The following is a 26,770-nucleotide window of genomic DNA, read 5'->3' on the forward strand; positions in this document are numbered from 1 at the left end:
AGTAGAGCGATTTTTAGAAGTGTAGATTGAGACAAGGAGGAAAACAAGAAGACTGTCTGGACAGACCTGTTGGAATCGTTTAGAAGTTTTTGGGGGAAGACCTTGTAGGATCATTTTGGTGCCGTTGGGATCCGGCATGTGGTTCTGCTGTGATCTGCTCCTGCCTCACTGGAGCGGATCACAGCTCGGTCATCCGGGCTCAGAGTAGAGCTGCTGTTCCTCCTCACCGAGAGGAAACCCAGAGGAAGACCAGGACGATGTTCCCCATGCTGGGAACCCCTTGGGATTCATGGAGGAGCCGGACCAGGAGGCTGGGGGAACCTGGGTCTCCCTGGCTGCCGACCCTGTGACCTGCGACCCCAGGCTAAGAGGAAGATGATGGATGGAATCGACTACAACGATGTATTCATATTTTTTCCTAAAATTCTGAATGGAATATTATATATTTTCTCATTTGATTAGGTAATTGCATTACACCTCCAAACTTTAACCAAAACTCTGCTGAAATTGAAATGTCTGTTCAGACACGTCAAATTTTCCAAACAAAGCTTTCTCTTCCCGTTTCTTTGGAGGACATTATAATAAATCTGGTTGCTTGTGCTGTTTGCCTTTGCTAATTAAAATTGTGTTAAAAGTTAGATGTCTACCATAGTTCCAGCTGAGTTCTTCCACTACTTAGACTCTTAAGTAAAGAGGCGTATTGTCCAGTTTTATCCACCTTTCACATGAAGGAAAAACCCGGATTCTGTTTACCACTAAACGGGTTTTTCTTTCCGGCTTTGCTTTAAAGCCTCTTCATGTTTCCTGAACTTCGACCCGCGTTTTCCGTCCTAATCTGACAGATAAAGAACCAGCTCTCATTTATTCAATGATTTCTGTGGCTGATGCCTTCACTGCTGTAAGAAATTACAGATTATTTAGGAAAACAGGACAAGTGACCCTCAGTATGCAGAAATAATATTAATTAGGTTTCAGTTTGGTAAATTTTACATTAGGTTGCAATTTTGAGCTCAGGTGTGATGTACATCGGAATTTGATGTACATCAAATTCTATGTATACATGTATATATGTATATATAATATATATGTATATATAAATTAAATAGCCACATAAATAACTCTCAGTATTACCGTCTTAGTGCCATGCTTCTGGAAGTAAAATGTTCCGAATATTAAACGGTAAAGATGCTAAATTTAAGGAAATTTCACTCTGATTTTAAAAGTTCTGAGTGTCCGTGAAGGCAGCAGAAGGGGCGGAAACCTTGCGCAATAGTCCATTGCTCAAAGTAAGAGCCACCGCTGCGTGTGGAGGGGCTCCCGGAACCACATCACCCCAGAGATCCGGTCCATTCCCCGCCGAACCGAGCGGAACCATGCCGGGCAGCTGGTGGCGCGCTGCCGCGGTGAGCCACGGCCTGACGGCCCTGTTCGCCATGGGCTCCTGGGTTTCCGTCAACAGCCTGTGGGTCGAGCTGCCGGTGGTGGTCAGAGAGCTGCCCGAAGGTCAGTCCTCATCTCCGGAGGAAAACTCTTCCGTTCCCGGTCCGCCTGACCCGGTTCTGTTTGCCAATTTATCACAACACCAAGTAACTTCGTAATCACTTCAAGCGGTAATAAGTGACTCCTGTTCTCATAAACCTTTTCATCAGCTGCTTACAGACGCATTATGTTTGTTATTAAACTGTTATAGATTAATAACCCTTTCATTGAACATGAACTTGTTTTTGCGTCAGTCCGGCCCTTCACGTCCTCTGGCTCGGTGTTTCCCAACCCCTGGTCCTCGGCCCGCCCTGCATCCCAAACCTGGGGGGCCGGGCTGGGCACGCTGCTCACCACAGCACAAGATAACTACCAATACTGGAAAACCGTTCATATAAATGCTTGATGGAAAATATGTCACAGCAGTAAAAGTAACAGCAGCTCAGAGGTACATTTTTACATTTACAGGTGAAAATAACATTTAAAATCTTAGTTGAAAAGAAGCTTGAAAAACTGATCAGGTTTCTAATATCTGACCAATATCTGCTTTTGTTTGACTTTAGATTTGATTATCCAGATTAAACCTGAAACAATTAATCAATTATTGAATTGTCAACTAATAAAGTAATCAATCAATAGTTAACTGGAGTAATTATATTAGTTGTGTTACCACCCCACGCCACTAGAGGCAGTATCAGGCCCAAAAAGATGCCACTAAGGAGCAGATTTAGAAGATCACAGAAAGCTACAGAATCTGTTAAGAACTGTGAGCTGCACTGAAGTAAATAAGAGAGAGAAGTTCAAAAACATGCTGAGAGTGAAAATCCTTCCTAAAGATGAAGATATATGACAGATTTTAAAAGAAAATAAAAACAGGAGGCCGCGGAAAATATAGGAAATAGCGCCCCCTTCACTTCCGGAGTCCATACAAGGTACGAGACTGACAACGGTCCGTCCCGCCCTTCCTGTTTGCTGCAGCCAGGTGGACTGGAAGTCTCAGTGAAGGAATGTAGAACCGGGCAACATAGAACTGGGTGACTTAGAACCGGGCGCTGTAGAACCAGGTGGTTTCTGATCCGATTCTCGTCTCCTTCCAGGCTGGAACCTTCCTGCTTACCTCTCGGTGCTCATCGCTTTTGGAAATTTGGGTCCCATCGCAGTGACGGTGGCGCACCACTGCGCTCCGGGTCGCCTGAACGAACGTGTGGCCATTCACTGCATCCTGGCGCTGGCGGTGGTGGCGTCGGGGTTCCTGGCCCCTTTCTGGTCCCGCCGGGTGCCGATCGCAGGAGCGGAGCGGTCGCTGCCCTTCCTGCTGCTCAGCTTCGTCCTGGCTCTGGTCTGCTGCACCTCCACCGTCACCTTCCTGCCATTCATGTTCCGCTATCCTCCAGAGTACATCCGCACGTTCTTCATCGGCCAGGGCTTCAGTGCCTTGTTCCCCTGCGTGGTGGCTTTGGGTCAGGGCGTCGGCAAGCTGGAGTGTAAAACCGAGAACAACACGGTGAAGCCGGAGTACCTGGAGGAGAACTTTCCTGCCCAAAACTTCTTCTGGTTCCTGTTTGTGATGCTCACCATCTCGGCCTTGAGCTTCGTGGCGTTGACACAAAGACGGGCCGAGTCCCAGCAGGAGAGGCCGCCCCAAGAGTCCGACGGCGCCGAGGCGGCGAAGAGCGGAGAAGAGACGCACCGGCTGTACAACGGAGGAACGGCGGCGTCGGAGGGGCCGGTCGGCCCGGAGCCGCCCGCTCCCAGGTTCTGGACGGGACGAAACATCTACCTGCTGGCGCTGCTCGCCGCCTCCAACGCCCTCACCAACGGAGTGCTCCCGTCCATCCAGAGCTTCTCCTGTCTGCCCTACAATAACATGACCTTTCACCTCTCTGTGGTCCTCGGCAACATCGCCAACCCCCTGGCTTGCTTCCTGGCCATGTTTGTGGTGCTGAGGTGAGACTGGAGGCGTTTCTGACCTTTAAAGGTGGAGTTTTCCCCCCTGATCCTGTTCTCTCCTTAAAGTTCAAATGCTAAAAAAGAAATTCACAAAATAGTGTCAGGACTGAGGTCAGGGCCCCAAGTGGCTCAGAGGTCAAACAGTTGCAACCTTTATGGAGACGACAGTCCAGGACGTGGCCGTGTCTAAACCGGACCACTTCCTGTCTGACTGCGCCCTCTCTGGCCCTACTTCCTGTGTAGCTCCAGCTGGGTAAAGTTCACTGGTGACACAGTAACAATACAGGATGTCAGGTTCTAGAAATGGAGTAAAAATGAGCAAAAAAAATCTCAAAAATTCTGGAGGAGCTTAAGGAACCTAAAGAGTGAGGGCTGGGTCAGGACAGTAGCACAGAGCATGACCTTTGACCCTCTGGTGTGTTTCAGGTCCCCTGTAGGCCTGGGCCTGGTGTCGCTGGCGGCGGGCGGGTTCGCTGCGTACCTGCTGGCGCTGGCGGCGCTCAGCCCCTGCCCGCCGCTGCAGGCCAGCCTCGCTGGGAAAACCTTGGTGGTGAGTTTCCGCTGGAGGCTTTTATTTTGATAAAAAGTTCTGGATGTGTGACTTTAGGCAGGTCCAGGTTGATCCGAACGCTCAGAACCGGAACCACTTCTTGTTCTTGGCTAAATATGACTACCCTAACCCTAACCCTTTATTTTGAAAGTCTGGACTTGGCTCTATAGAACCTTGATTGTCAGTTTAATTATATCGATCAGAGTCAGGATTTAATCGGTTTCCATGGCGATCCATTCATTCCTCTGGCAGCAATGTTAAAAATGTGAGCTGGATCAGAACAACTCCGGGTCTGTAAGGGTCCGGTTTCTCCAGAACCAATCAGAACCATAGCTACTGGGAGTGAATGAGAGTGGGCGTGTCTCTCTGCTCTCTGGGCTCTGATTGGTCAGAAACCAGGAAGTCCTTCAGCAGAGGGGTTGGGTGGAGAGATGGGTAAAACCCAGTAGGTTCTGGATGTTCTGGGTCCGGATGTTGGTTCTGATGCAAAACACGACTGATATGAAAAATTTTAGCACTTAAAAGTTTTGAGAAAAAGTTTATTTCAGCCACAGCTGATCAATAGAAATCAATGAAACAGTTTTACTGTGAGAGAAAATCCTGTTTCTGTTGCTAAGCAACCCAGAGGAAACATGGCTGTCCCTTGCCATGGCTCACCGGCTGCGTATGTGCGCCCCCTGCAGGTGGGCTCCTGGATCCTGTTCACCGGCCTGTTCTCCTACCTGAAGGCGTCGGTCGGCGCGCTGCTGCACGGCGCCGGGCGCGGCGCGCTGCTGTGGGCCGGCGTGGCCATCCAGGCCGGCTCCCTGCTGGGCGCGCTCGCCATGTTCCCCCTGGTCAACGTCTACCAGCTGTTCGCCCGCGCCCACGACTGCGTGGACGTCTGCAGCAACAGGACTGCAGCTCCTCCAGCAGGGGGCGCTGCTGATCCTGAGCTCCGGACGTTTCTGGACTGACGGCAGCAGGAAGCTCTTCCTCAGGAGGAAGGCTGCCTGCGCCTGACCTTCCACTTTTCTTTCTGTTGGAACATTTTACTGAAATCTTTTTACCGTTTTGGGAATGAGATCTGATTCCAACGCTCACTTCCTGTTTCTGTGATCTGCTGACAGACAGAAGCAGCCGATGCCAGATGCTCACACTGAGGCTTGACCTCTGACCCCCAGAGGTTTTAAAGACACCATCCTATTTATTCCTGCTGTGAGAGCCAAAAATGTCAGTTTGAACATTGTTTGTTGTTTTGTATGCTTTTTGCATATTTGGATATTTTCTTAGCAATAAGGTTTTATTCTAGTATTTTTCTTTTGTAGAAAAGCGCCACCTAAAGGACATAATTTAAATATATGAAAATTCTCTGTCACTTAGTTCAGGAAAGAACATTGAATGTGGTTTGGTCAACTGAGCTCTACACAGTTTCTGACCGTTAAAATGTGGAATGCTGTGCAAGATTCTTATGTAATGTCCGTCGTTCATCAGACTTTGTGTGGACTAGTAAGTACTTTTTAATGCACAAGAGCGTATCGTCGGACAGAAACGGGTCAGCTAAGAGCTAAGCTGACAAACGTCAACAAAGAAAGAAAACTGAAGCTGGTTGAACAATATAGTGGCTTCACACCAGAACAATAAACACCTGCTAACAATAAAGCAACAGCTTGGTGAAATCAGGGTTTTTCATTTTAAATGTTAATATTTAGTTTTTTTGGTTTCTGCTCCAGTAATTGATCAATCATTAACTGATTAGTTTGGGTGGAGGTGATGGCCTCCAACATTCCTCCATAAATCAGCTAAATTATAACATTTTTGTTCTTTTGGAATAAACTTTAGCCATGATGCAGGTTTTCCTTTGAGTCCAGAGAAAAACCTGAAACGTTCCGATTTTCTGACATGCAATGAAAATAAATGGTTTATATTTGGTCTTGTTGGCATTTTCCATATTGTCCCAATATTTGCTGAGAAGTAGAAATGTTTTTGTAGACCGCTGTGATTAGAAGAGCTTTTGTTTAACCTGTGGCCGGTTCCTCAAAGCTGTTCAAACGGGACTTTCTGTTGAGCGACCTGCAGCCTCCTGATCCGCTCCAGGAGAATTAGCTGAATTCTGCAGATTCTCTACGAAGCGACCAGAAGGAGAATCTGCTGCCCTGCAAGGTGAAGACGGCCATCAGCCAATCAGGACCAGGCTTTCTGCAGGACCCGCCTCCAGCAGGGCTTACACCCCGACGCGACGCTCCTGCCGGTTGTCGTTGCTCAGGACTTTGGCTCCAGAAAACGCCGCGTCCGCCAGAAGCAGGTGAGTCTCTGCAGAGCGTCTCCATCCACAGCTTCTGATTTTCATCAGATTTCAACAGATTTGAGCTCCTAACATATATAGTTTAAATTTGACTTCTCTGATGATCTACATGCATTAAAACTTTTCTGGAGATGGTTTTGAGTCGGTGTTGCTCAGCGTTTCCAAACACAACAAACAATCTGTGAACATTGACAGAAGATGGGAATAATTCACGCAGTGCACCTTTAGTTGGACGGATCCGTTCCTCATGGTGACACATTAATCTGGACTTACAGTTTGATCCGTTTTATAAAACCTTGACATCTCAGACATGTTGTAAAGAAATAGTTTTCTGCATCATTTGAAGTTGACTGCAGAGAATCTGACCCAGATTTACTGAAATTCTGAATATTAGTTCATAATAATGATGACTGTAGTTGGTCCCAATGCATTAGATCAAATTTAGCATTCATAAAGTTTTCACTAATCAATTTTCTGACTGTATGTATATTAGTCATATCAACTAATATGACTTGATATTTATTATAAACCTTTTCACTGACAACTCTAGTATGAAATCAACGTATAAAGGCCTTTAGCTGGACCAGAACCGTCCCCTAGCCTCTGACACCCTGCTGTCCGGGCGCCTCCCCGCAGGACGCCTCTACCATGGCCGTGCTCACCCACCTGCTGGCCATCCTCTTCGGGGTGGGCTCCTGGGTCTCCATCAACGGCCTGTGGGTGGAGCTTCCTCTCATCGTGCCGCAGGTCCCAGAGGGATGGTACCTGCCCTCCTACCTGTCCGTCCTCATCCAGGCGGCCAACGTCGGGCCGCTCGTAGTCACCCTGATGCACCGCCTCCGGCCCGGCGTCCTCAACGAGGCGGCGGTCATCTACGTGATCGTGGCGGTGGGCGCCGTGGCCAGCTTCCTGCTGGCTTTCTTCTGGAAGGAGACGGTGGTGGTGGCCGGCAGCCCCCGCAGCCTGGCTCTGCTGGTTCTGACCTTCTTCCTGGCGACTGTGGACTGCACCTCCTCCGTCACCTTCCTGCCCTTCATGATGCACCTCCAGCCGCACTTCCTCACCTCCTACTTCGTCGGGGAGGGGCTGAGCGGCCTGCTGCCGGCCCTGGCGGCTCTGGTCCAGGGCGTCGGCCTGGTGCGCTGCGTCAACGGCAGCCGGTCCCTGAACCACAGCGGCCACGGTACCGGACGCCTGGAGGCTCAGTACCAGCCCTCCAACTTCTCCGCCGAGGTCTTCTTCTTCTTCCTCAGCGCCATGATGCTGGTGAGCCTGGCAGCGTTCCTGCTGCTGGACCTCCACCCGGCCGTGGTCCGGCAGCAGCCAGACCCGCGCTACTCCACCAGGTCCAGGGAGAGGTTCCGGAGCAGCCGGAAGAGGGCCGAGCAGAGGCCCATGATGGACCTCTTCAGGCCCCAGAACCACAAACCCAGAAGCAGCTTGGGTTCCAGCTCCTGCAGCCAGAAGCAGCTGATCTTCATCTTCGTGGTTCTGGGCTGGGTCAATGCCCTGAGCAACACGGTCCTGCCGTCCGTCCAGTCCTACTCCTGCCTGCCCTACGGGAACGGCGCCTACCACCTGTCGGCCACGCTGGCCGCAGTGTCCAACCCGCTGGCCGGCTTCGTCGCCATGTTCGTCTCCATCAGGTCAGCCAGGAACTAATAACTGATCAATAATTAAATATCCGTTCAATCATTTTCTTCTCTCAGGACTGAAATGATGAAAATGTTCTACTGGACTTCATCAAGTCCAGAGGAGCTCAGAGCGCTTCACACTTCACTCAGTCATCCACATGCTGACGGTAGAGCTACTAGACGGTAGCTGACGGTCAGACAGAGGTCAGGCAGACATGCACCGGCACCCCCTGCTGGGTGCTCTGACCTGCAGCAGGTAAGGAGGGTGAAGTGTTTTACCCAAAGACACGATGACAGAGTGGCGATCGGACCGGCAACCCGCCGAGGGACAAAGTCCTGCAACCGTTGCTGCCATTGCTCCAAAAAAACAAGTCTGAAGATTGTTAAATAGTTTATCACAAACAGGAACTTTCATCCAGATTTCCTGAAACTTGAAGAAGGAAGTCAAGAGGAAGTCAGGAGGAAGTACGGAGGTAGTCAGGGGGAAGTCAGGGGGAAGTACGGAGGTAGTCAGGAGGAAGTACGGAGGTAGTCAGGGGGAAGTACGGAGGAAGTCAGGGGGAAGTACGGAGGAAGTCAGGGGGAAGTACGGAGGTAGTCAGGGGGAAGTACGGAGGTAGTCAGGGGGAAGTACGGAGGTAGTCAGGGGGAAGTACGGAGGTAGTCGGGGAAGTACGGAGGAAGTCAGGAGGAAGTACGGAGGAAGTCAGGAGGAAGTACGGAGGAAGTCAGGAGGAAGTGTTATGGCAAGTTTTGGTTTTTCCTAATCAACTTCCTGCTTTGATCGATTCAACATAAACTGTTTTGTTTGGAAGCATCTCACCTTATGGGGTGTATGTAAAATTCTGACCTGTATGGATCAGACATGTTCTGGTTCTGGATGCTCCTGACAGCTGCTTGTGGTTCTGCAGGTCGCTGGTGTTCCTGGGCTTCCTGACAGTTCTGGGAACCTTGATCGGCTCGTACATAATGCTGATGGCGGCGCTGAGTCCCTGCCCCCTTCTGGTCAACGACGGTTCTGGCGCCGCGATCATGGTGGGTCCAGGAGATTCTGATGAGTCCAGATGGTTCTGGTGGTTCTGATGGTGACCTTCCTCTGTCCAGGTTCTCGCCTGGATCCTCCTCATCTTCTTTCTGTCCTACGTGAAGATCATCATCGGGGTGATCCTGCGGGACGAAGGTCACAGCGCCCTCGTGTGGTGCGGAGCGGTGGTGCAGCTCGGCTCCCTGCTGGGAGCCGTCGCCATGTTCCCTCTGGTCAGCGTCTACGGCCTGTTCTCCTCCGGGGACCCATGCAGCACCAGTTGCCCCTGAGGGAACCATCAGGGGGACCCATGAAGGTTCCCCAATGAATCCAAAGGGTTTAAATGTTGCACTCTTTTAGTTTTTTGCTCTTTTGTTTTATTAAAAATCTGCACATTTGTCATAATTTTGTTTTAACTGCATTTATTTTCATTTCATTGTTTCCTTTATGACAGTAAAATAAAAATCTCCAGGAATCTTCTCACCCAGTCGCCTTCAAAGCTTTTCTTTCAGTTTCTTCATTGCATCACTAAAGAATCTGAGTTTGGTGAAAAAACTAAATTTTCATAACATTTTTATAAATAATTTAATTAATAATAATTAATAAATATTCTGTATTTGGTCTCTTTCTGGTCCATCAGTGTATCGTCAGTCGTTGGATTTGCTGAAGTTGCTTTTGAAACATAAAAATAAAACTTCAACTTTTTAAGAATGGATAAAACGACACGTGGTTTCTTCTTCTAGCCGCAGTCTGAGAAAACTCCCAGCATTCTCTGTGTCGGTCAGCCGCCACTTGTTCTTCCTCTTGACCGGATGCAGCCGGTCCCGGCCGGGGCTGGACGTCCTGAGCGCCCGGGCGATCCTGGCGGTGGCCCACACCATCAGGTGGGTCAGGATCACCATCGCTGCGAACGGGACGCTTTTTATCACGGCGCCGGAGAGCGAGGATGTGTCGTCGCTGACCAGCGTGGTTGTCATGGCGACGGACAGCGAGCAGAGCCAGACCAGCGCAGCGCATGCCTCCCGCCAGCGGTGGGTCCTCAGCAGCGGGTAAGCCGTGGGGTGGAGCACCGCCACGTACCGCTCCATGCAGATGAAGCACAAACTCATGGGGCCGCCGACCTGGCTGTAGCTCAGGATGACGGAGAGCAAGGCGGACTGGTGGCGGCGGTACAGGAAGAGGAAGACCAGGTTCAGCAGGTAGACCAGGTACAGGAAGCTGTGGAAAAGCGCCAAGTTGCAGTTGAGGATATCTGCGGCCTTGTTGGCGGTGAAGGAGATCCACAGCAGCTTGGCCGTTACCGGCTGGCCGACGACGAAGGTGAAGACGTTGATCAGAGCCAGAGTTACCAGGTATCGTCCTTCCAGCAAACATTCCTCCCCTCCACCAGAGTCAGAGCGGTTGGTGTAGGACTCCGCCATCTCCTCCCGCTGAAACCAGGAACACAGCAGAGCTGAAGGTCACTGGAGCTTTTGCAATGCTACTCAGCTGATCTCGGTTGTAAAAACAATACCTCGTTGCTATGGTTACACGACTGTGTAAACAGTAAGAGCAAAAATCCTTCCAGCTGCTCAGCATCCAGAACCAGAGGAAGCAAATTAACAAGGAATTTATCAGAGGAACAAAAGCTTTTCTGATTATGGGATAGAGCGAGAAGTTATCTCAAATAAACGGCCTGAACTCCTGATTAAAAACAAAAGTTATTAAAACCATCTAAAGATGAAAATGAGCCCAAACTTACCGACGGTGTTGGAGGCTGAAACCGGACTGAGTTCGATCTGATCCTGATTTCCCTAAGAGCTGAGCAACGTCAGCACACCTGATTTTCATAACAGCAAAACATGAATTCATCTTGTGACAAGAAGCATTTCTAAAACACAAATATGGATCCTGAGTTTCAGACAGAAAAATGTCTGAATTTTGGTTCCTGCTGCAGGAAGATTCCCTCCAGGAAAACCGACGTCATCAGGAGAGAAGTTTCCTTTCTCCTTCTTCCACTTCCTTGTTGCTCCAAAGTTTGACGTCGCAGCGTTCTGCCCGATCAGATCCGAATTCTGTCGGTCTGTTTTTTTTTTTTAATTTAAAAGATCCTAATTTTTTCTTTTAAAAGAAAGATCTTGAATATGCAGTACCACTGATGGCCACTAGGCCGAACTCTGTCCGGTTCTGAGGAGGAACTAGTTTCTGATTATGGAGGATCGATCAGCTGATCAGGATCAAAGCGGATCATAAAACAAAACAAAAAATCTCAGAATCTGAAATAAGTTTACATCTGGGTTTATTTAAATAAAACATAAATAAATGTTTAGTGTTTCAGGCTGAAATAATTTTTGTTTAGGTTTTAGAAAACTGAAACATTTTCTATATGTATGAATAAAAATGAAAGTTTTCTGATTCTGTGCAGAAATTAAATGAAAATATAAAACTTGTTAAATGATCGACTATTAAGGATTTATTACAATCAGGATTGATATGAATTCAATTCAAAAATACTTTTGATCTCAAAGGGAATTAAATGTTTCTCTAAGATTAAAGATAAATTTAGATGTTTATTCACATTGAGATCATTTGAAGGCTTATTGAAATTCTGTGCAGCTATTTTCATCCGTTTTTATTTTGCCAGAATCAGATTTAGATTCTTCACACTGAACTTTTCTACTTTCTCTTCATTTTGTTTTATTGTTCTGATATTGATCTGCATCAGAAAGCAGATTTTATATTTCCTGAAGATTCTTGAAGCTTCCAGAAATTCATCATTTTTCTTTTAAACATTTGTTTATTTGTTGAAAGTATGAAAATAATTCCCAATAAATCAGCTGAGCTTTGCATCCGACTGGCAGCAAACAAATATGCAGCTTCAGGCTGATAAGGAGGAAAACGAATCCAAGTAAAGAATCGACTCAAAGAGCCGATAAACGGAGGAAAAGTTCAGATGAAACATGAATTAGTTTTTATTGAAACATCCTGATCAGCGACATTAAACAGAATAAGACTCATAAATACAGGATGATAAACATGAAGTATTTAAACTGCCGTTTGCGTCGTAAAATCTCCACATCAGCTTTTAGAAAAGCAGCAGGTCAAGTTTTCAAGAATCAGTTTGAAATCCACATGTGACATCACTTCCTCTTCCTGTTAAGAATATTTATAGGAGAAAAAGCAAAGCGCAGTACGGTGGCTGGTAAAGGTCATGTCACTAACTGCTTCAGTGCAAACAGATTCAATCATTAAAACCAGATTCATCTCAGAAACTCACAAATTCAGAGAAAAGAAACAAAAATAAAGTTCAAAGATTTTAAAACTTTGCAGCTTTGAAGTTTTGAAATGATGTGAAAAGTATAAAAATGCAGGTTGGTATAAAAACAGACTGAAGGACAAGAAACTGCAGAAACCTTAAGATCAAAATATTCAATCCCTGATGTTGATAAATTGATCAGGAAATCTAATTAATTAAGATCTAAAAAACAACAGTCCATTTAAAATGATCATCTTGTTATAGAAACAAACTCCAAGTTTCCTGAAAAGTCAATTATTGCTTGATTAGTTTCATTACAGATAAATTATTTTAATCTGCAAACAATTTTAAATAAATAAAGAAGCAAACATGAAATCCATCCGTTTTATTTTGAATTCAGTTCAAATTAATTATTTTAATTTGATCCAAGCAGCTAATTATAAGAGAATTGTTTAGTTTTTCAAAAATTTGAATGAGAATTATTGTGTTTACAAAACATATTTATGTTTGAATTTCTGGATTTGTTGCAAAATTTAGTGAAGTTTTAAATCAGTTAAGTTTTATTATTTAGTTTCCTCTGCAGCTGCATTCTGCCTCCCAGCCAGCAGAGGACGACGCCAACATGTGCAAAGGAGGCCAGTTTGTGCTGGACGGACCATGCAGGTTTCATGGTGGACACTGAGCCCTGATTGGACGTGTTTTGGTGCTGAAGGGAAACTTTTTTTTCACGTTTTAGTTCCCAGCAGACGAAACAAACATGGCGGCAGCAGGAACCAAAGAAGCTCTAAGTGAACTGATGTTCAGAAGAACTGAGGTTCCTTTGATCCAAACAGGAACTGTCCAGTTTGTTTCTCCTGGTTTCCAGTTTAAAGGCACTTTTCAGAGCGCTGCGGCGAAAACCGCTTCAGAAAGAATCATCCGCTGTGAGGACCGGTCGCTCACGGAGTGGATTTGGGAAAAACCAACCGGAAAACATGGAAGATCCGAACCTGAAGGCACATTTGGACCCTGGAGAACCGTCACAGTCGATCTGGTCGCATTTCCTCCTGCAGGCTGCAGGGGGAGCATCATGTCAGGATGGGCGCGGCTGTGGGCGGGGCTTAGGCGCGGCTGTGGGCGGGGTCGCTGCTCAGGTCGTTCTTGATGACCTCGTTGACTGGAAGCAGAACAGAGACGCAGTTAAACCTTCAGGTTCAACCAAAACTAAAGACTCATTTTCTCACAAACATTGAAGAACTTTTTCATCTTTGCAAAATTCTATTCAAAATTTAAAACTTAAAAAAAAAAATCTCATTAAGAACATTTTTAATAAAGTTTGTTTTTCATGTGACTATTTAATAATTTTATTATGTACGTTTTACTCCCAATGTTCAGCTGAGAAAACATTTTCTGAAGTTTGTTGCTGGGTGGATCAGACGCTTCGGGTCGGACCAGAACCTGCAGAACTCCTCTGGGATTAATAAAGTATATTCATGTTCAAGTTCATTGGCCGAGGACCAATCAGCTCGTTTATCTCGTTAAGGATCTGCGGGGATCCAGGATTCTCTCAGCTCTCACTGGAAGACGGGAATTCTGGTCCGGGGAACCGTTGGATGGATCCAAAACCGGACCAGCAGCTTGTTTGGGCCGCATCGACTTTAGATAATCTGGAGATTTTAACTTTAAATTATTATTATTAATAATATTATTATTTCTGTTTCCCAAAGAAAAGACGCGTCAGGATCTAAAACACGTTTTGCAGCTTCGTCCTCCGGAGGTCGGACTGATGATCTGGACTGAGACGGGCCGCCGCTCGCTCCTCTGATGGCAGCCGGTTGGCGTTTCTTCTTCTCCTCCGCCGCCGCCACGCTGAGGTCATCGGTCTGACGGGAGGCAACAGGAAGCAGCTGCAACTCCTGGGTCAGTGGGTCAGAGGGCTGCAGGCAGTCCGTCCTGCTCCTCCTCCTCCTCAGCATGATGAAGGTTCTTCAGAGATTCTGCTCCATCGGGTTCTAGCAGCCGGTTCTGATGGTTGACCCGCAGCTCGGTCAACGGTCGAGCTTTTCCTTTCTGCAGCTCCATTTTACCCAACGGCAGCAGAAACAATAACAATAGGATTATGATCGTCTGGATTCAAGAAACGTTTTAAATCCATAAACAGATTTTAATGTTTGATGAAACTCTTGCTTGATTTCCTGAATCAGAACCTTTGACCTCTGACCCTTGAGAACACAAGCTTCCTCTCACCATCATCCAGGTACATCTGGTCCAGCTCCTGCGGCTCTTCCTTGATGCTGACGCCCCCCTCCCGGACCCGCCCTGCAGGTTCAGGAGTCTGCTGGGGGCCGGCGGGCCGGGCCGGGGTCTGGGGCAACGGGGTCGAGGTCGGAGAGTCTGTGGGCGAGGGGAGGCGGCGGGGGGCTTCCTGGATGATGGAGGCGTGGGCGGGCGGCGGCCTGGAGAACGGAGACAGATCCGGCAGTTTGGGGCTGGAGGCGGGCGAGCGGCCGTAAGCCCCGCCCACAACGCACGGCCTGGGGTCGGAGGTCACCGGGGGGGCGACCTGGGCGCCGTAATATGCCTTCGGGTGCAGCGGCGCATGCTGGCTGCACGGCAGGGCGGCGCCGTAGTCGTCATGCGGCTCCGTCTTTATCGTCGGAACTGAAAGGAGAAGAAGAAGAACTGGATCAGAACCGAGATGCTCTGGTCTTGGTTTGAGTCGGAATGCCTCAAACCAAGGAAAATCTGGAAACGCTTTGTGACAGGAACCGCAGAGGCAGCTCTGACCCAGGACTGTGAGCAGGAAGTGAACAGGAAGTGAGCGAGCCGCTGGAGGAAACAGTCGGCAAACGGAAGCAAAAGTGAAAATTATTTCTTTACGTCTCAAAATAAATCTGCTTTGGCATTTTAACACCTGCAGCCACACAGAGAAACTTCTCCACTTGCTTCCTGAAGAGCTGCAGCTTCTGCTCATTTCTGCGTTTCCTCCAGTTGCTGCCGTTCCTCTGGACAATGCTCCGCTTTCACAGCAGGGAGCTGCTGCAGCTTTGAACCGCCCACTGCATTTTTCTCCAAGACTGCGGGGCGATCCGCGGCGGCTCAGGGTTTATTTTTAGCCGGGCGGGAAGCGGGCCGCTCCCAACCCGCTACACGAAGCTACAGGTACGGAAAAGAACACATTTTATGATTTCTGTTTTACAATGGATGAATAAAAGTGTTGCTTTGTTCCTCCCAGGCTGACCGCCGCGGCGCGGGGGAAGCAATGTTTCCAATTAGTCTGAGACGGACGATCAAGAAACCAGAAGGAGCCGAGAGGAATGACAGAATAACCAACGCTCGTTTCCATCATGGCCGCCTGCGGCATCGTCATGGAAACGATTATGGCTGAAAGGAAGAAAACTAAAACCTGGAACAAAAACATGAATTTGTCTGCTGCATTTTATTTAATGTCACAGGAAAATGAAAATTAAAGAGGAAATGTTCAGGATTCTGCCTGTGGGGGGCGCAATAACCAGTTCTGTGCCATCAGTCTCAGCCGCAGAACCAGTTTAAACCTATTTCAAAGAAGCCGAGACCAGAGGAGGACCCAAAGCCAGGTGGTGGAAGCATCATGCTGTGGGCTTCCTGCTCCAGCAGTGGGAAGATAATAGAAAACAATAAATTCACACGTCCAGATCTGATCCCAGTTTTCCTGGGCAGCTCACCGTTGGTGGGAACGTAGGAGAAGCGCTGCAGCTGACTCCGCTTCCTCTTGCCGTTGCTGACGTAGAAGTTGACGTGAACGGGGGCGGTGAGGAGCTGCGTCCGGTACGGCGGGATTTCAACCAGCAGCGAGTTCTGCAGCACAAAGCATTTCCTGTTCCTGTCAGAAAACTCGACTTCCTGAATCAACAGCCAAGGAAAACGTTTCATCGCTCCGATTAGTGGAACTGGGCCGATTAGACAGAGTCGCTGGTCAAACTGGGACCAGTCCAGCAGCCTGGAAACCGGCCAGCTGACCTCTGACCTGCCTTTAATAATAATGTTTTATTTATTTATTAAGAATCCAAACAAACGCATGAAAACCCGTTGATTCACTAAACCATACAATCTGGACCAAATTAGCAGCTAACATTGTTAACAGCTAATGCTAGCTGCTAACAATGTTAGCTTTATTTGTCCTGGATTACGTTGTCACCAGGTGACCTTTGACCCCATCCAATCACTGAACAGATGCTAAGAACAGATCAAAGTGTGGATGAGACAAAACTTTATGAAGTTATTAATGAGGAACAATCTAAAGTTGTAGATCTAGAATCAACACACAGTAATTCCAGCCAGAAACCATCTGACCTTTGACCTGAACCTCCAGAGCCTTCTACCAGCTACAGAATATTGGGACTAATGTCAAATTTCTCAGGTTCTGGTTCTGCTCTGCATCCAGAACCAAACATGGAGAAACAGCATTCAGCTTCTATGCACCACAGATCTGGAACAAACTTCCAGAAAACTCAAGTCCACCTCTCTGCAGCAAACAGGAAGGGCGGGACGGACCGCTGTCAGTCTCAGACCTTATATGGAAATGGGACCATTGCACTCCGGAAGTGAAGGGGGCGCTATTTCCTATATTCTCCGTTTCTTATGTATACATAAGAAATTTAATTGAGCAAAAGTCAATAAACAAATTAATTAGGTTCACAGAAGAATATCAACCCAGTTTGTTACAACCAGGATTGTTAAAAAGATACAAGCAAAAATTCACATTTTTGTTTTTATGGTGCCATGTATATTATTCTGAGACTTTTTGTTGGTAGAGTTTTATATTTAGGAAAAAATCTGGTTAAACTATTTAGTCTTCCAAGGTGGAAATATTTCTTCAACTCTAAAATGATAAAATAAAACTCTTTCATAGAATCACAATATCAATAATTTGTGCGTCAAGTGAAACACTTAGCATGCTACAGGTAAATGTTATCATTTAGTTTGGCTAAGAATAATTATTGCTCTGTCAATAAATCTCTTCTAATCAATGTTCTTAGTTACCAGAGGAAAACAGTAAGGCCTTCATGAGCTCAAACTATTACTTATTATTTTACCCGCCATTGAAAATATTCTGAAAATATTGTCTGTTGTTCTGCAGCTTATGTGACCAAACCAGCTGAAAAGATGAAAAGTTAAAACAGTCAACAGTTAAAACTTGAGTTGAGTTAAAACTCAAGTTAGAATGTTAAGTTTTAACATTTTAACTCAACAACCTCTAACTAACTGGTTGTACACAACCTCTGGTTGGGTAACCCAAAGATCTCTGGGTCTAAAAAGATAAAGTCTCTGAAAACAGTTCTTAAAGATATAGCCAGTGTTTTCAGCAAAACTGAGCTGACTGTCCAGGAACGACAAGGAATTTAAAATTTACCACAGTTTCAACAGGTTGGCCATCGAGTGAAACTGGAATCACTTTCAGGTTTTGTTTATGTCATTTAATTAGCTCTACTTCCTTAAGAAAATGAAAAGGTATGTTCTTTAGTGAGGAAATTGATCTTTTACGGTTCCAGTAATGCCAGAATTAATAATAAAGACTTTGTGGTATTCTGATATAATAATGTAATTACATTAGTGGTGTTACCACCCCCACACCACTAGAGGCAGTATCAGACCCGAAAATATCCTATTAAGGAGCAGATGTAGAAGTTCACAAAAAGCTACAGAATCTGTTAAGAACTGTGAGCTGCACTGAAGTAAATAAGAGAGAGAAGTTCAAAAACATGCTGAGAGTGAAAATCCTTCCTAAAGATGAAGATATATGACAGATTTTAAAAGAAAATAAAAACAGGAGGCCGCGGAGAATATAGGAAATAGCGCCCCCTTCACTTCCGGAGTGCAATGGCCCCATTTCCATATAAGGTCTGAGACTGACAGCGGTCCGTCCCGCCCTTCCTGTTTGCTGCAGCGAGGTTCTTCTCAGGAAACTGAAGAGCAGAAACAGTGAGTGCTGTTAGAGCTGAACCGATCAAGTGGAACTTCAGAACATTTCTCTTCCTGTTCCTCAGATCTTCAGGTTTTCTGTTTTCTTTTGCGTGTAAAAGCGGCGAGCTGCTGATAAACGAGCCTGTTTCTGAATGCAGAGCTGCTAACTGAAACAACACAACTGAATATGTGACGGAAAGTCGCTGATTTGTGTCCAACAGGAAGTGACTCGGTGGGTTGGCGTGAAGAATCTTTAGTTTGGTTTATTTTACAGATGAGATGAAAAGTTCTTACCGGCCTCAGCGCGTCTCTCTCCACCGCGGCCTCGCTCTCCCAGACATGGTGGCCGTCTGCAGGAGACAACATGGCGGATCAGAAAACCGTGACATCACAGGCGGATACATCGGGTCGTTCCTCAGAGCCCGGCGCCGCGGTCAGAACCCCGACAGCTGCCTGGCCCGTTGACGGACCCGACCGGAACCCGACTCGCCGTCTATTCTCACAGGAATCAGCGACCGGGTCTCCCTGCTGCGTTTTATTGGAGGTGATCCGAGGCGACTGGCCAATCAGGCGTCAGTAAAACTTTTCTGAACCCAATTTATTGGATGCTCGGTCAGCCGGTGAGCTGAGAGAAGCTGAGACTCCACCCACAAAAAATCCAGCAAATAGTCTGAGCGGTTGTTGCTTCGTTTGTGCAGCTCTGGTTTCTGAGATATTAAACATCTTTTTAGGTCATCCAGAGTTCACCGTCCCCCCATCTTGCTCCAAAACAAACCAAAGTGGGCTCCTTGTTAGTCTCCTTTTGTGCCGTTAAAACTACCGCAGCGAAGTTGTTTTCAAGTTGGATGTTCCGATTTATGAACGCTAATTTCGGCCAGCCGTTCCTAATCAAACCCTCGGAGCTTCACTTTTTGTTTCGGACCGGGCTTACCGACCAGGCACGTGCAGAGGGGGGGACAAAGGGGGCTTGACCCTCTGCCCCTTTTATCCTTGAGGCCGCCAGTGCTGTTTTTGAGTTGTTTTTTTTCAAAAATAATTTTTTTTTTCAGTTTTTTATTTTATTGATTTGTCTGTCAGAAGGCCTGCTTGTGCCCCTCAGCAATAATGTTTACCTAAATATAATTCAGCAAAATAAACTGGCTGCCCTCAGTCTAATAATGACTCTCCGAGCCTCCATGTTGTTCAGACTCCGGGTCCATGGTGAGGAGGAGGAGGAGGAGGAGGAGGATCTGTGCCTCTAACCATCAAATTATGGGTAAGAATATTTTTTCATACACTGGTTTGTGAATAAAAACGTAGGTCTGATGTTGACATTACAAAAACTGTTTATTTATATTTTTGTAATTGTCCTCAGAATAGCGGGAAAAAACCCGCCTCACCACTAAACTCAGAAATGCTGCAGAGAAACTTCTGACTTTAACTTCATCATTCTGCTAAAAGCCCGGTTCGGTTCGCTGCAGGCAGTCTGGGTCGGTCCACTGACAGATAGAAAGAATATCTGTCTTTATATCAGACATCCTGATATAAGACACGGTACCGACTGACACCGCGAGTCACGACGCAGCTCAAAGCCCCGGTACCACCCGATACCATCTGGTACCACCCGGTACCACCTGCTCTCTGTTCTCTGCTTCTCCTTACCGTTTCTACCAGGCGGGTTAAAGCCGCTGGAGGTTCTGGGCTGTAAACAGAAGTTACTGCAGAACCTCAAGTGTTAAAGAAAGATTCGGCCCAATTAGAGTTCATGAAATAAACATCAGAGAAAATATTGTAGCAATAATCAGAACCGCAGCAAAAAGCCAAATATGCCACAATGAAATGAACCAAAATGTCTCCAAAGCATCGGGGGACTGACAGGGACCACCGGGGGATTCCAGGTGGATTCCAGGTGGATTCCAGGTGGATTCCAGAGATGTGCATCACAGCAGCTGTTCCTCCAGGGCCGGCCCAAGGTAATATGGGGCCTTAGCCAGAACCCCCCGTCCTACTAAGAACCTCAGCATCACTAACATGTTTAAATGTCGATCAGGTGAATCTGTGAGGGGAGACCAGGTTTAAAATCAATCACTGATTATTGGTTATTTGCTGTGACGTATTTGTGAACAAACACAAAGATTACACCATATTGTAACCATGGTAACACAACAATAAAAACTATCAAGATGATTCTTTAAACTTTTACAAAGTAAACGTCCTAGTTAAATCCTAAATGTACTATTTATTTTTCTCAGCTGATGCATTAAATAAAATGTAATAACATTGTTATTCTCTATAAATGATGCTACAGGTTTAGATCTATGGTCTGTGGTACAATTAGACCATTTCTAGGGGCCCCTGAGTGTCTGGAGGCCCCTGAGTGACTGGAGGCCCCTGAATGGCCCCTACCAGCAGCTACTGAGTTTTCTTTGCCTTGATATCCCACTCTTATAATTCTAGATCTAGAGGTTTAACATCAAACTATTATATAGTTTTAACCCCTTTGAGTTTCTGATCTATAAATCAGGTTGTTCTAGAGGTTAAATAGATATTATTAGGGCTTCATTAGTAAAATGGCAGCCAATTAGCTTATTTCATAACTTCATGACCTTTGACCTTCTCTCCTCTGGTCTGTTTAACAGCTACAGTCTCAGATCAGCTCAGTAGCAGAAACAGAAACTTTTTACCTGTTGGGGAAAATAGAGACTAGATTTGCTTTGCATTTCCTGCATGATGGCGATGATCCAGTAGGATCCAGTTAGATTATTATGGATTGTTGCTATGATGTTGTACAGAGTTTTTGTTCAATGTGGCCCTTTTTAACTTTGAGCCCCTGACCCTCCAAAGGTCTCTGCACGGCCCTGTTACCAACTGTTTCAACTGGTAAAACCAGGAGCTGAAACAGTCGGCAAGTTGATGCGGCCCAGAGACCAGGACAGAAAGCCGCTGTTCTCCGTTTCTCCTGGAGCAGATTGAACTTGACCCAGTTTTCTACATATATTACTGCCTGTTTCTTTTTTTCTGTTTCTTTTTGCCGCCTGTTTCCGGCCGTTTCTGCAGCTCAGCTGTTTAATAACCGCAGAATTTTCCAGAATGTTCCGGAATTTTCCGGCTCTGGATCCCTGGTTCATCGGCTCTGATCCAGGGAACAACCTTCAGCTGTGGTTCCCAGTCCGCTGTGCTGGACTGCCTCCAGTTCCCCCAGTTTAACGGCGGAGCCAGAAAACCGCTCCCAGTCCAGCCAGCTTGTAAACCAGTTTCCTCTGCCGCTCCCGCTGCGCCCAGGCCGCCTCCCGGCCTCCGCGGCCTACTCCAATCCTTCCTGTGAGGCTCTCGGCGCGAGGGATCAGACAACGCGCCTCAGTCATTTGTCATGTTTTGTGTAGAACTGGACTCAAGCGGCTCTTTGTGCTGCAGCTGGGTGGAGCTGTGAGCGGCATGCGTCCAGAACCTCCCAGAACCGCCCAGGACCGCCCAGCCTGCAGCAGATGGTAAATATAAACACATGAGCTGCGACTCAAAGAGCTGCTTGTCCTCCACTGGCCGGACCGGGTTCAGCAGGTAGCGGTGCCGCCGACTGCTGAGAGCCGCCGGAACAGGGTCGCCATGGCAACAATACACAGAACCAGCATGTTGACCCTCAGGCAGGTTCTGGTTGGTTCTGCAATGAGTCCTCTTGTCCAGAGCAGCTTCTCCTGCAGAGAGTGACCTTTAAGTTCTTCCTCATCATGATATGAGGCAGGAGTATTTGACCTCTGACCTCCATCATTCTTCAGAGACGAAAACATCTCATCAGCTGCCAGTCTTCCCAGCACATTCAACCTGAGGTCATAGGTCAGAGCATGAAAGTCAGATAAATTACCAAAAAACCCAGAAGTCCATCTCAGACTCTCTAGGACTCAATTAGCAGGTCAAAGGTCAAAGTCGTGACCCTGAAAGTCTCTACTCTCTAGAACCAAGATGGCTGCCGGACTGCGGTTAGAGCTGCACCGGGATGGAGGACAAGACGGCCGAGACAAAGTTCTCCAAGATGGAGGAACGCAGCAGATCATTAAAGGACTCATGGGCCGCTCTGTCTATCTGACAAGACGTCCAGCCGCCATCTTGGAGAGGGCGACTGCTCCACTCAGCGTTATGAAGCGCAATGAAGGATCAGCGCATTTAATCAATAATAACTCGCTAAACAGGTTTGAACCCTTTTTTACTGGAAAACTCATTCAAACAGTTATTATAGCGACATGTACAAGGATATTTATTTATTCAAGTATTTTTGAATTGTATTGACACATGGTTCAGCATATTTAAACATTCTTAGTGGGGAAAACAGAATAGGAATATAATATTCTGATATGATATATGATGAGTAATTTACAAAGCACACAGTCACTCATAAATTTTTTAGTAATATTAATACATATTTATATAAATATACAAACACAAAATACAAGTCAGTGATTCATGAGAAGAGGGTCAAACAGGTCCTATGGACAAAGCACAAAATTTGAATAAAATATACACAAAAATAATTTTTTTTCAAATATCTGACTAGACTAACCTGGGCCATGTGAGCATAACAATGTATGTTTTCCTGGTGTTTGCTGAATATTTTTTATTTTAAACATTGTAGTAGGTGGATGGTGTCTGTAAAATCCCTTGTCCTGGAGCAGAACTCAATACATTATAATAGTTTAAAATAATTAAAAGAATACTAAGATCATATATTAAAACAATTAAGTATAAGTATTCAAATAAATAATGATAAAAGTATCAATAAATTGAATTAAAAATCATTTTTATATATTTTCCAACTTTATTGAAATTTGTCCCAGGGTTTTTGTCAACACCGTCAGAAAAAGAATGTAAAAAAAATCAGGCATTATTGGGGGCATCAGAACTCCTGAGGACCCCATGACGTCTTCCTTTCTCTTTTTAAATATTTTTTCAGTTTTTTTTTTTACCCCTCCCGGGGGTCTTTTTGTGGCTCTAGTGTCCCTTTTACGAAAGTAGGCTGACAGGAAACGGGGAAGGAGAGGAGGGAAGACATGCGGCAAATGTCGCCGGGTCCGGGAGTCGAACCGAGAAGGACCTCGCTGCAGCAAACAGAAAGGGGCGGGGACGGACCTTTCCGTCAGTCCCATACCTTATTTGGAAATGGGACTATTGCATTCCGGAAATGAAGGGGGCGCTATTTTCATAATCACTAGTATAAATAACTTAAGACGCGGAGTTAAGAGGAAAGGAAGAAGAAAGAAAGGTTCTTCCACCTGGTGTTCGGCTCACGATCAACAATGCAAAACTCACAAAGTCAACAAAATATATTTTTACCTTCTTAAATTTTTTTCACATAGTAAATCAATACGCTTTTCTAGATTAGGTTGAAAATACAATTAACATCTGTAAACTAGTGAAATTTGTAATTCATACAGGGGAAGGCTAATTTTAGCATGTAGCATAGCTAATTATTATCCCGCAGGGCACCACGGACACTTTCTGTAGAAACTAAATTTAACTTTAGCTCATCGTCTGACCACTAGGAGGACCTTAGTGACGTAACACACCAGCAGACCAGGAGGCGGACTTTAGGATATAATCAAGGTGTCTTCCGTGTTTGAGCAGATCTGTATAGATTCGGGCCTTTACACTTGACCTCCACATAAGCCTGTAAGGGTAAGCGTCTCTCTCTTTTCAGCGCTAAAAAGAATAAAATAAGTAAACTCTGATTATTCTGTGTTGGCTGATTTCCTGTTCGTGTGCTCACACGTTTTGGGTCCGTCGAGTTTAAATCTCAACAGTAAGTAACTGCAATAAACTGCACTAGTAAGAGTAACAAAGTATTTGGTGAAATGGCTATTATTAACTACTGTTTTACTGATCATAATGTGCAATGTGATTTTTTATTTTGTTTGTTTTTTTCAGATGCCTCTGAATGTTCTTGAAGCTGTTCTCCAGGAGGTGGCGCTAGCACAGGGAGACTCAGCTTACCTCACCTTGGCATCGACCTGCAGGTGCTTTGAAGCCGTTGAGTCTGACCCAGTTTTCAGGAAGAAGACTCACTTTGCTTGGCTGGATGGTAAGGACCTTTGACTTTTTTCACCTAAAACATGTTAAATTAAATTTCAACTACGTGAAATCAATTTTTCATTAACAGGTGAGATCAACTGGGGCAAATTTTCAAAAACATTCAAGGCAGAAAACCGGATTCCTTTTGCGGTTGTAACGTGTTCTTCCTGCCACCGGTAATATAAAGACTGTGGGCTTCACCGGCGATGGAAGACGAGGAGAGTACCCTGGTAACTACTGTGATGGCCGACCTGGTCACTGCACTGGCTGTCAATACTGAATGCAAGGAGAATATTAGTTGCTTTCCACAATCTTTCACACATTTCAGTTGTCACACATTGTTCGTTTTTTTTGTGACAAGCCATTTTAAATCATTTCTGCTGAAGAATATTTGCCTTTTGACGTGTGCAGTCATCCTTTTTAATAATGTGTTCTTTCAATATTATTTACATTTTTGAATGTTCCTTTTCTTGTAGCTCAGTTGATTTACATTATTTAGTTTTCATAGAAATGGTGCCGTTTCCACACAAAGTTACATTGTGGCTGTAATTTGTTGGAGAGAGTAGAACCAATAAAGTAGTTGTAAATATATTGTAACAGCGTTGTTTAACAATAGGATAACCTTGTTTTAAAATGTTTAAATGCAAGCAAAGCTAATAACTTGCAATATTTTATATGTGTAAATACAATGTTTCCTATACTTTTTGAACAATGACTGGAATCAATACAATTTTTCTTTACAAACCTGACATACAGCCAAGTTTATGTTTTAACAGAATCAACTGTTGGGTTTTTGTAATAAAGTAGCACATACAGAAACATATTGTTCAGTTACAAAGTCATAATACAAACATAAGACTAAAGGTATCCTGACTTTATGAAGAGAGATGAGCCCGGCGCCGTTAGGCTGGGATGGAGACACCTGATCAGGTGATTGGCTGAGCAGCTGAGATGAAGACAGTTATAGTTAGAAATTACACACTGGTTTAATTTATGTAACCAGTGACTTTATTCAAAAAGGTTTTCATATAGAAAAAAGATCATTCTCTCTGGCAGTTACCAGCGCAGTGTCTACTGCCGGGGTCCGAGTCCCAAAGATTATTTCTTGTCAAATAAACTTTCTAAAACTTTCTCTCTGTGTGAGTCTTTCCAGGTTGAAGCTACATTTAAAGTTTTAATTAATCTCTTTGGGTTTTGCAACAATTGGATATTTAAGGTCTTTATTTTATGAATCGATTGCAATTGGTAGAATTGATATGGAATTTATAAATGGAATAGTGGGACACCAGTCAGTTTACTGGTTGAACTGGAGTCCTTATAGCAAAAGTTTCCAATGAGACATTATGGTAAACAATGATAACAGCTGAGCCAGGTCACCTGCAACCAAAAATATTCTAGTTTTCTGAATGGCACTTGTTAGAAGTTCAGAAGTCCTTTGGTTTGTTTGTAAAGAAAAATATTTGGCAAATAAACAACAAAAGTGCTCTGTGAATGGACGTACTAAGTTGGCCAAAATTGTTGACTAAATGTTTTACTGACCAAACCTCTTTTCCATCTAGTTCTTATTTAATAAGCCAGAGGCTATTATATTTTAGATTGTAACTTATTTATTTTAAGAGTACCATTCACAACATCAAAATATATTATTTGAACTTCATTTGTTTATATCTGTTTTCTTAATCTGCGATGGACTGGCCATCTGTCCAGGGTCAGCAGCCGTCATGACCCACTATAGGGATAATTCATGATAATTAATGGATGGATAAATGTGCTCTTAATGTAATGTACATTTGTCTCCAAAATATTGATTTGATTCATGTTTTATTACTTTTGTTTGAGATAGATAGGGTGTAAGGATAGATAAATACATCTCCATAATGTTTCCTTATTGTTGCTTATTCTAGATTGTTTCTTACTAATATAATTTTAAATAAAGATTTAATAAAGATTTGAAAATAAAAAGGGACTTACCACGTGACATATCACGTTATGTAGCCATTTCTTTACTCTTTAATTTGTATTTTTAATGTTGAAAGTCTTCTTGGGTTTTAAAAGGCGTTGTCAAATAAAATACGTTATTATTAGTATAATTATTATAACACGGTCGGTACAGGAAATAGTGTCACTAGCGCCCCCTTCATTTCCGGAATGCAATAGTCCCATTTCCATATAAGGTATGAGACTGACAGTGGTCCGTCCCCGCCCCTTTCTGTTTGCTGCAGCGAGGTGGGCTTGGGTGGACTTGGTCGAACCCGTGACGGCCGCGTCGAGGACTCAAGGCCTCCAAATATGGGTCGCGCTAACCCCTACGCCATCACGGCACGCCCGTCTTCCTAACAGGGCTAGGCTAGGCTAGTTAGCTTATGTTATCATTTAGTATTTTCTTCTGTTTTATTCCTAACTTGTTCATCACAACCATGATGTGTCAACACCATAACTGACAATTTACTAAATTTTGATGAAGTTTTGTGAACTAAATGTTTAATTTCGGTAAACTGTAAAGATTTGATGGACCTGATGAGCTACAATATGGCCTCCTTCAGAATAACATCGTATTGAGGTAGTTTGGCATTTTGTCGACTCCATCAGTTTTTAACTGACATTGTGACTCTTTCAGTGATAATGTTGACAAATCTCACTTAAATGTGCAGTTAGT

At 45.1% G+C, this 26,770-nt stretch overlaps 3 protein-coding genes and 1 long non-coding RNA gene across 7 annotated transcripts in view; 3 read left to right on the forward strand and 1 right to left on the reverse strand.

The window, feature by feature from the left end:
* Nucleotides 1-1,150: 1,150 nt before the first annotated feature.
* Nucleotides 1,151-5,890, forward strand: LOC102223770 (solute carrier family 52, riboflavin transporter, member 2-like). The gene is made up of 4 exons (XM_023345153.1): nucleotides 1,151-1,503; nucleotides 2,577-3,426; nucleotides 3,856-3,979; nucleotides 4,663-5,890. The coding sequence occupies exons 1-4, from the start codon at nucleotides 1,374-1,376 to the stop codon at nucleotides 4,933-4,935; spliced, it is 1,377 nt and encodes a 458-aa protein (XP_023200921.1). The 5' UTR covers nucleotides 1,151-1,373; the 3' UTR covers nucleotides 4,936-5,890.
* Nucleotides 5,891-5,994: 104 nt separating this feature from the next.
* Nucleotides 5,995-9,290, forward strand: LOC102222737 (riboflavin transporter 2-like). 2 transcript variants are annotated; one of them, XM_023345154.1, is made up of 4 exons: nucleotides 5,995-6,263; nucleotides 6,814-7,909; nucleotides 8,809-8,932; nucleotides 9,002-9,290. In XM_023345154.1, the coding sequence occupies exons 2-4, from the start codon at nucleotides 6,912-6,914 to the stop codon at nucleotides 9,209-9,211; spliced, it is 1,332 nt and encodes a 443-aa protein (XP_023200922.1). In that variant the 5' UTR covers nucleotides 5,995-6,263; nucleotides 6,814-6,911; the 3' UTR covers nucleotides 9,212-9,290. The 2 variants fall into 2 exon arrangements, with proteins under 2 accessions (XP_023200922.1, XP_005815153.1); XM_005815096.2 differs by having other exon boundaries at nucleotides 6,900-7,909.
* Nucleotides 9,291-11,854: 2,564 nt separating this feature from the next.
* The window catches only part of LOC102237484 (nuclear factor of activated T-cells, cytoplasmic 1-like), a 32,338-nt gene continuing 17,422 nt past the window's right edge, over nucleotides 11,855-26,770 (reverse strand). The window contains exons 7-10 of the mRNA XM_023344989.1: nucleotides 18,373-18,428; nucleotides 15,840-15,972; nucleotides 14,383-14,796; nucleotides 11,855-13,312 (exon numbers count right to left, since the gene is read on the reverse strand). Of these exons, the coding sequence (XP_023200757.1) occupies nucleotides 13,257-13,312; nucleotides 14,383-14,796; nucleotides 15,840-15,972; nucleotides 18,373-18,428 (659 nt within the window). The 3' untranslated portion in view covers nucleotides 11,855-13,256. The remainder of the gene's footprint in view (nucleotides 13,313-14,382; nucleotides 14,797-15,839; nucleotides 15,973-18,372; nucleotides 18,429-26,770) is intronic.
* LOC111610528 lies at nucleotides 18,441-25,245 on the forward strand. 3 transcript variants are annotated; one of them, XR_002753688.1, is made up of 4 exons: nucleotides 18,441-19,333; nucleotides 22,008-22,241; nucleotides 23,971-24,124; nucleotides 24,203-25,245. It is a non-coding gene; the product is annotated as an uncharacterized LOC111610528 (long non-coding RNA). The 3 variants fall into 3 exon arrangements; XR_002753687.1 differs by lacking the exon at nucleotides 18,441-19,333 and having other exon boundaries at nucleotides 20,736-22,241; XR_002753686.1 differs by lacking the exons at nucleotides 18,441-19,333; nucleotides 22,008-22,241 and having other exon boundaries at nucleotides 23,171-24,124.

The sequence above is a fragment of the Xiphophorus maculatus genome, chromosome 13, assembly GCF_002775205.1.
Source record: "Xiphophorus maculatus strain JP 163 A chromosome 13, X_maculatus-5.0-male, whole genome shotgun sequence".
Taxonomy (NCBI): Eukaryota; Metazoa; Chordata; class Actinopteri; order Cyprinodontiformes; family Poeciliidae; genus Xiphophorus; species Xiphophorus maculatus.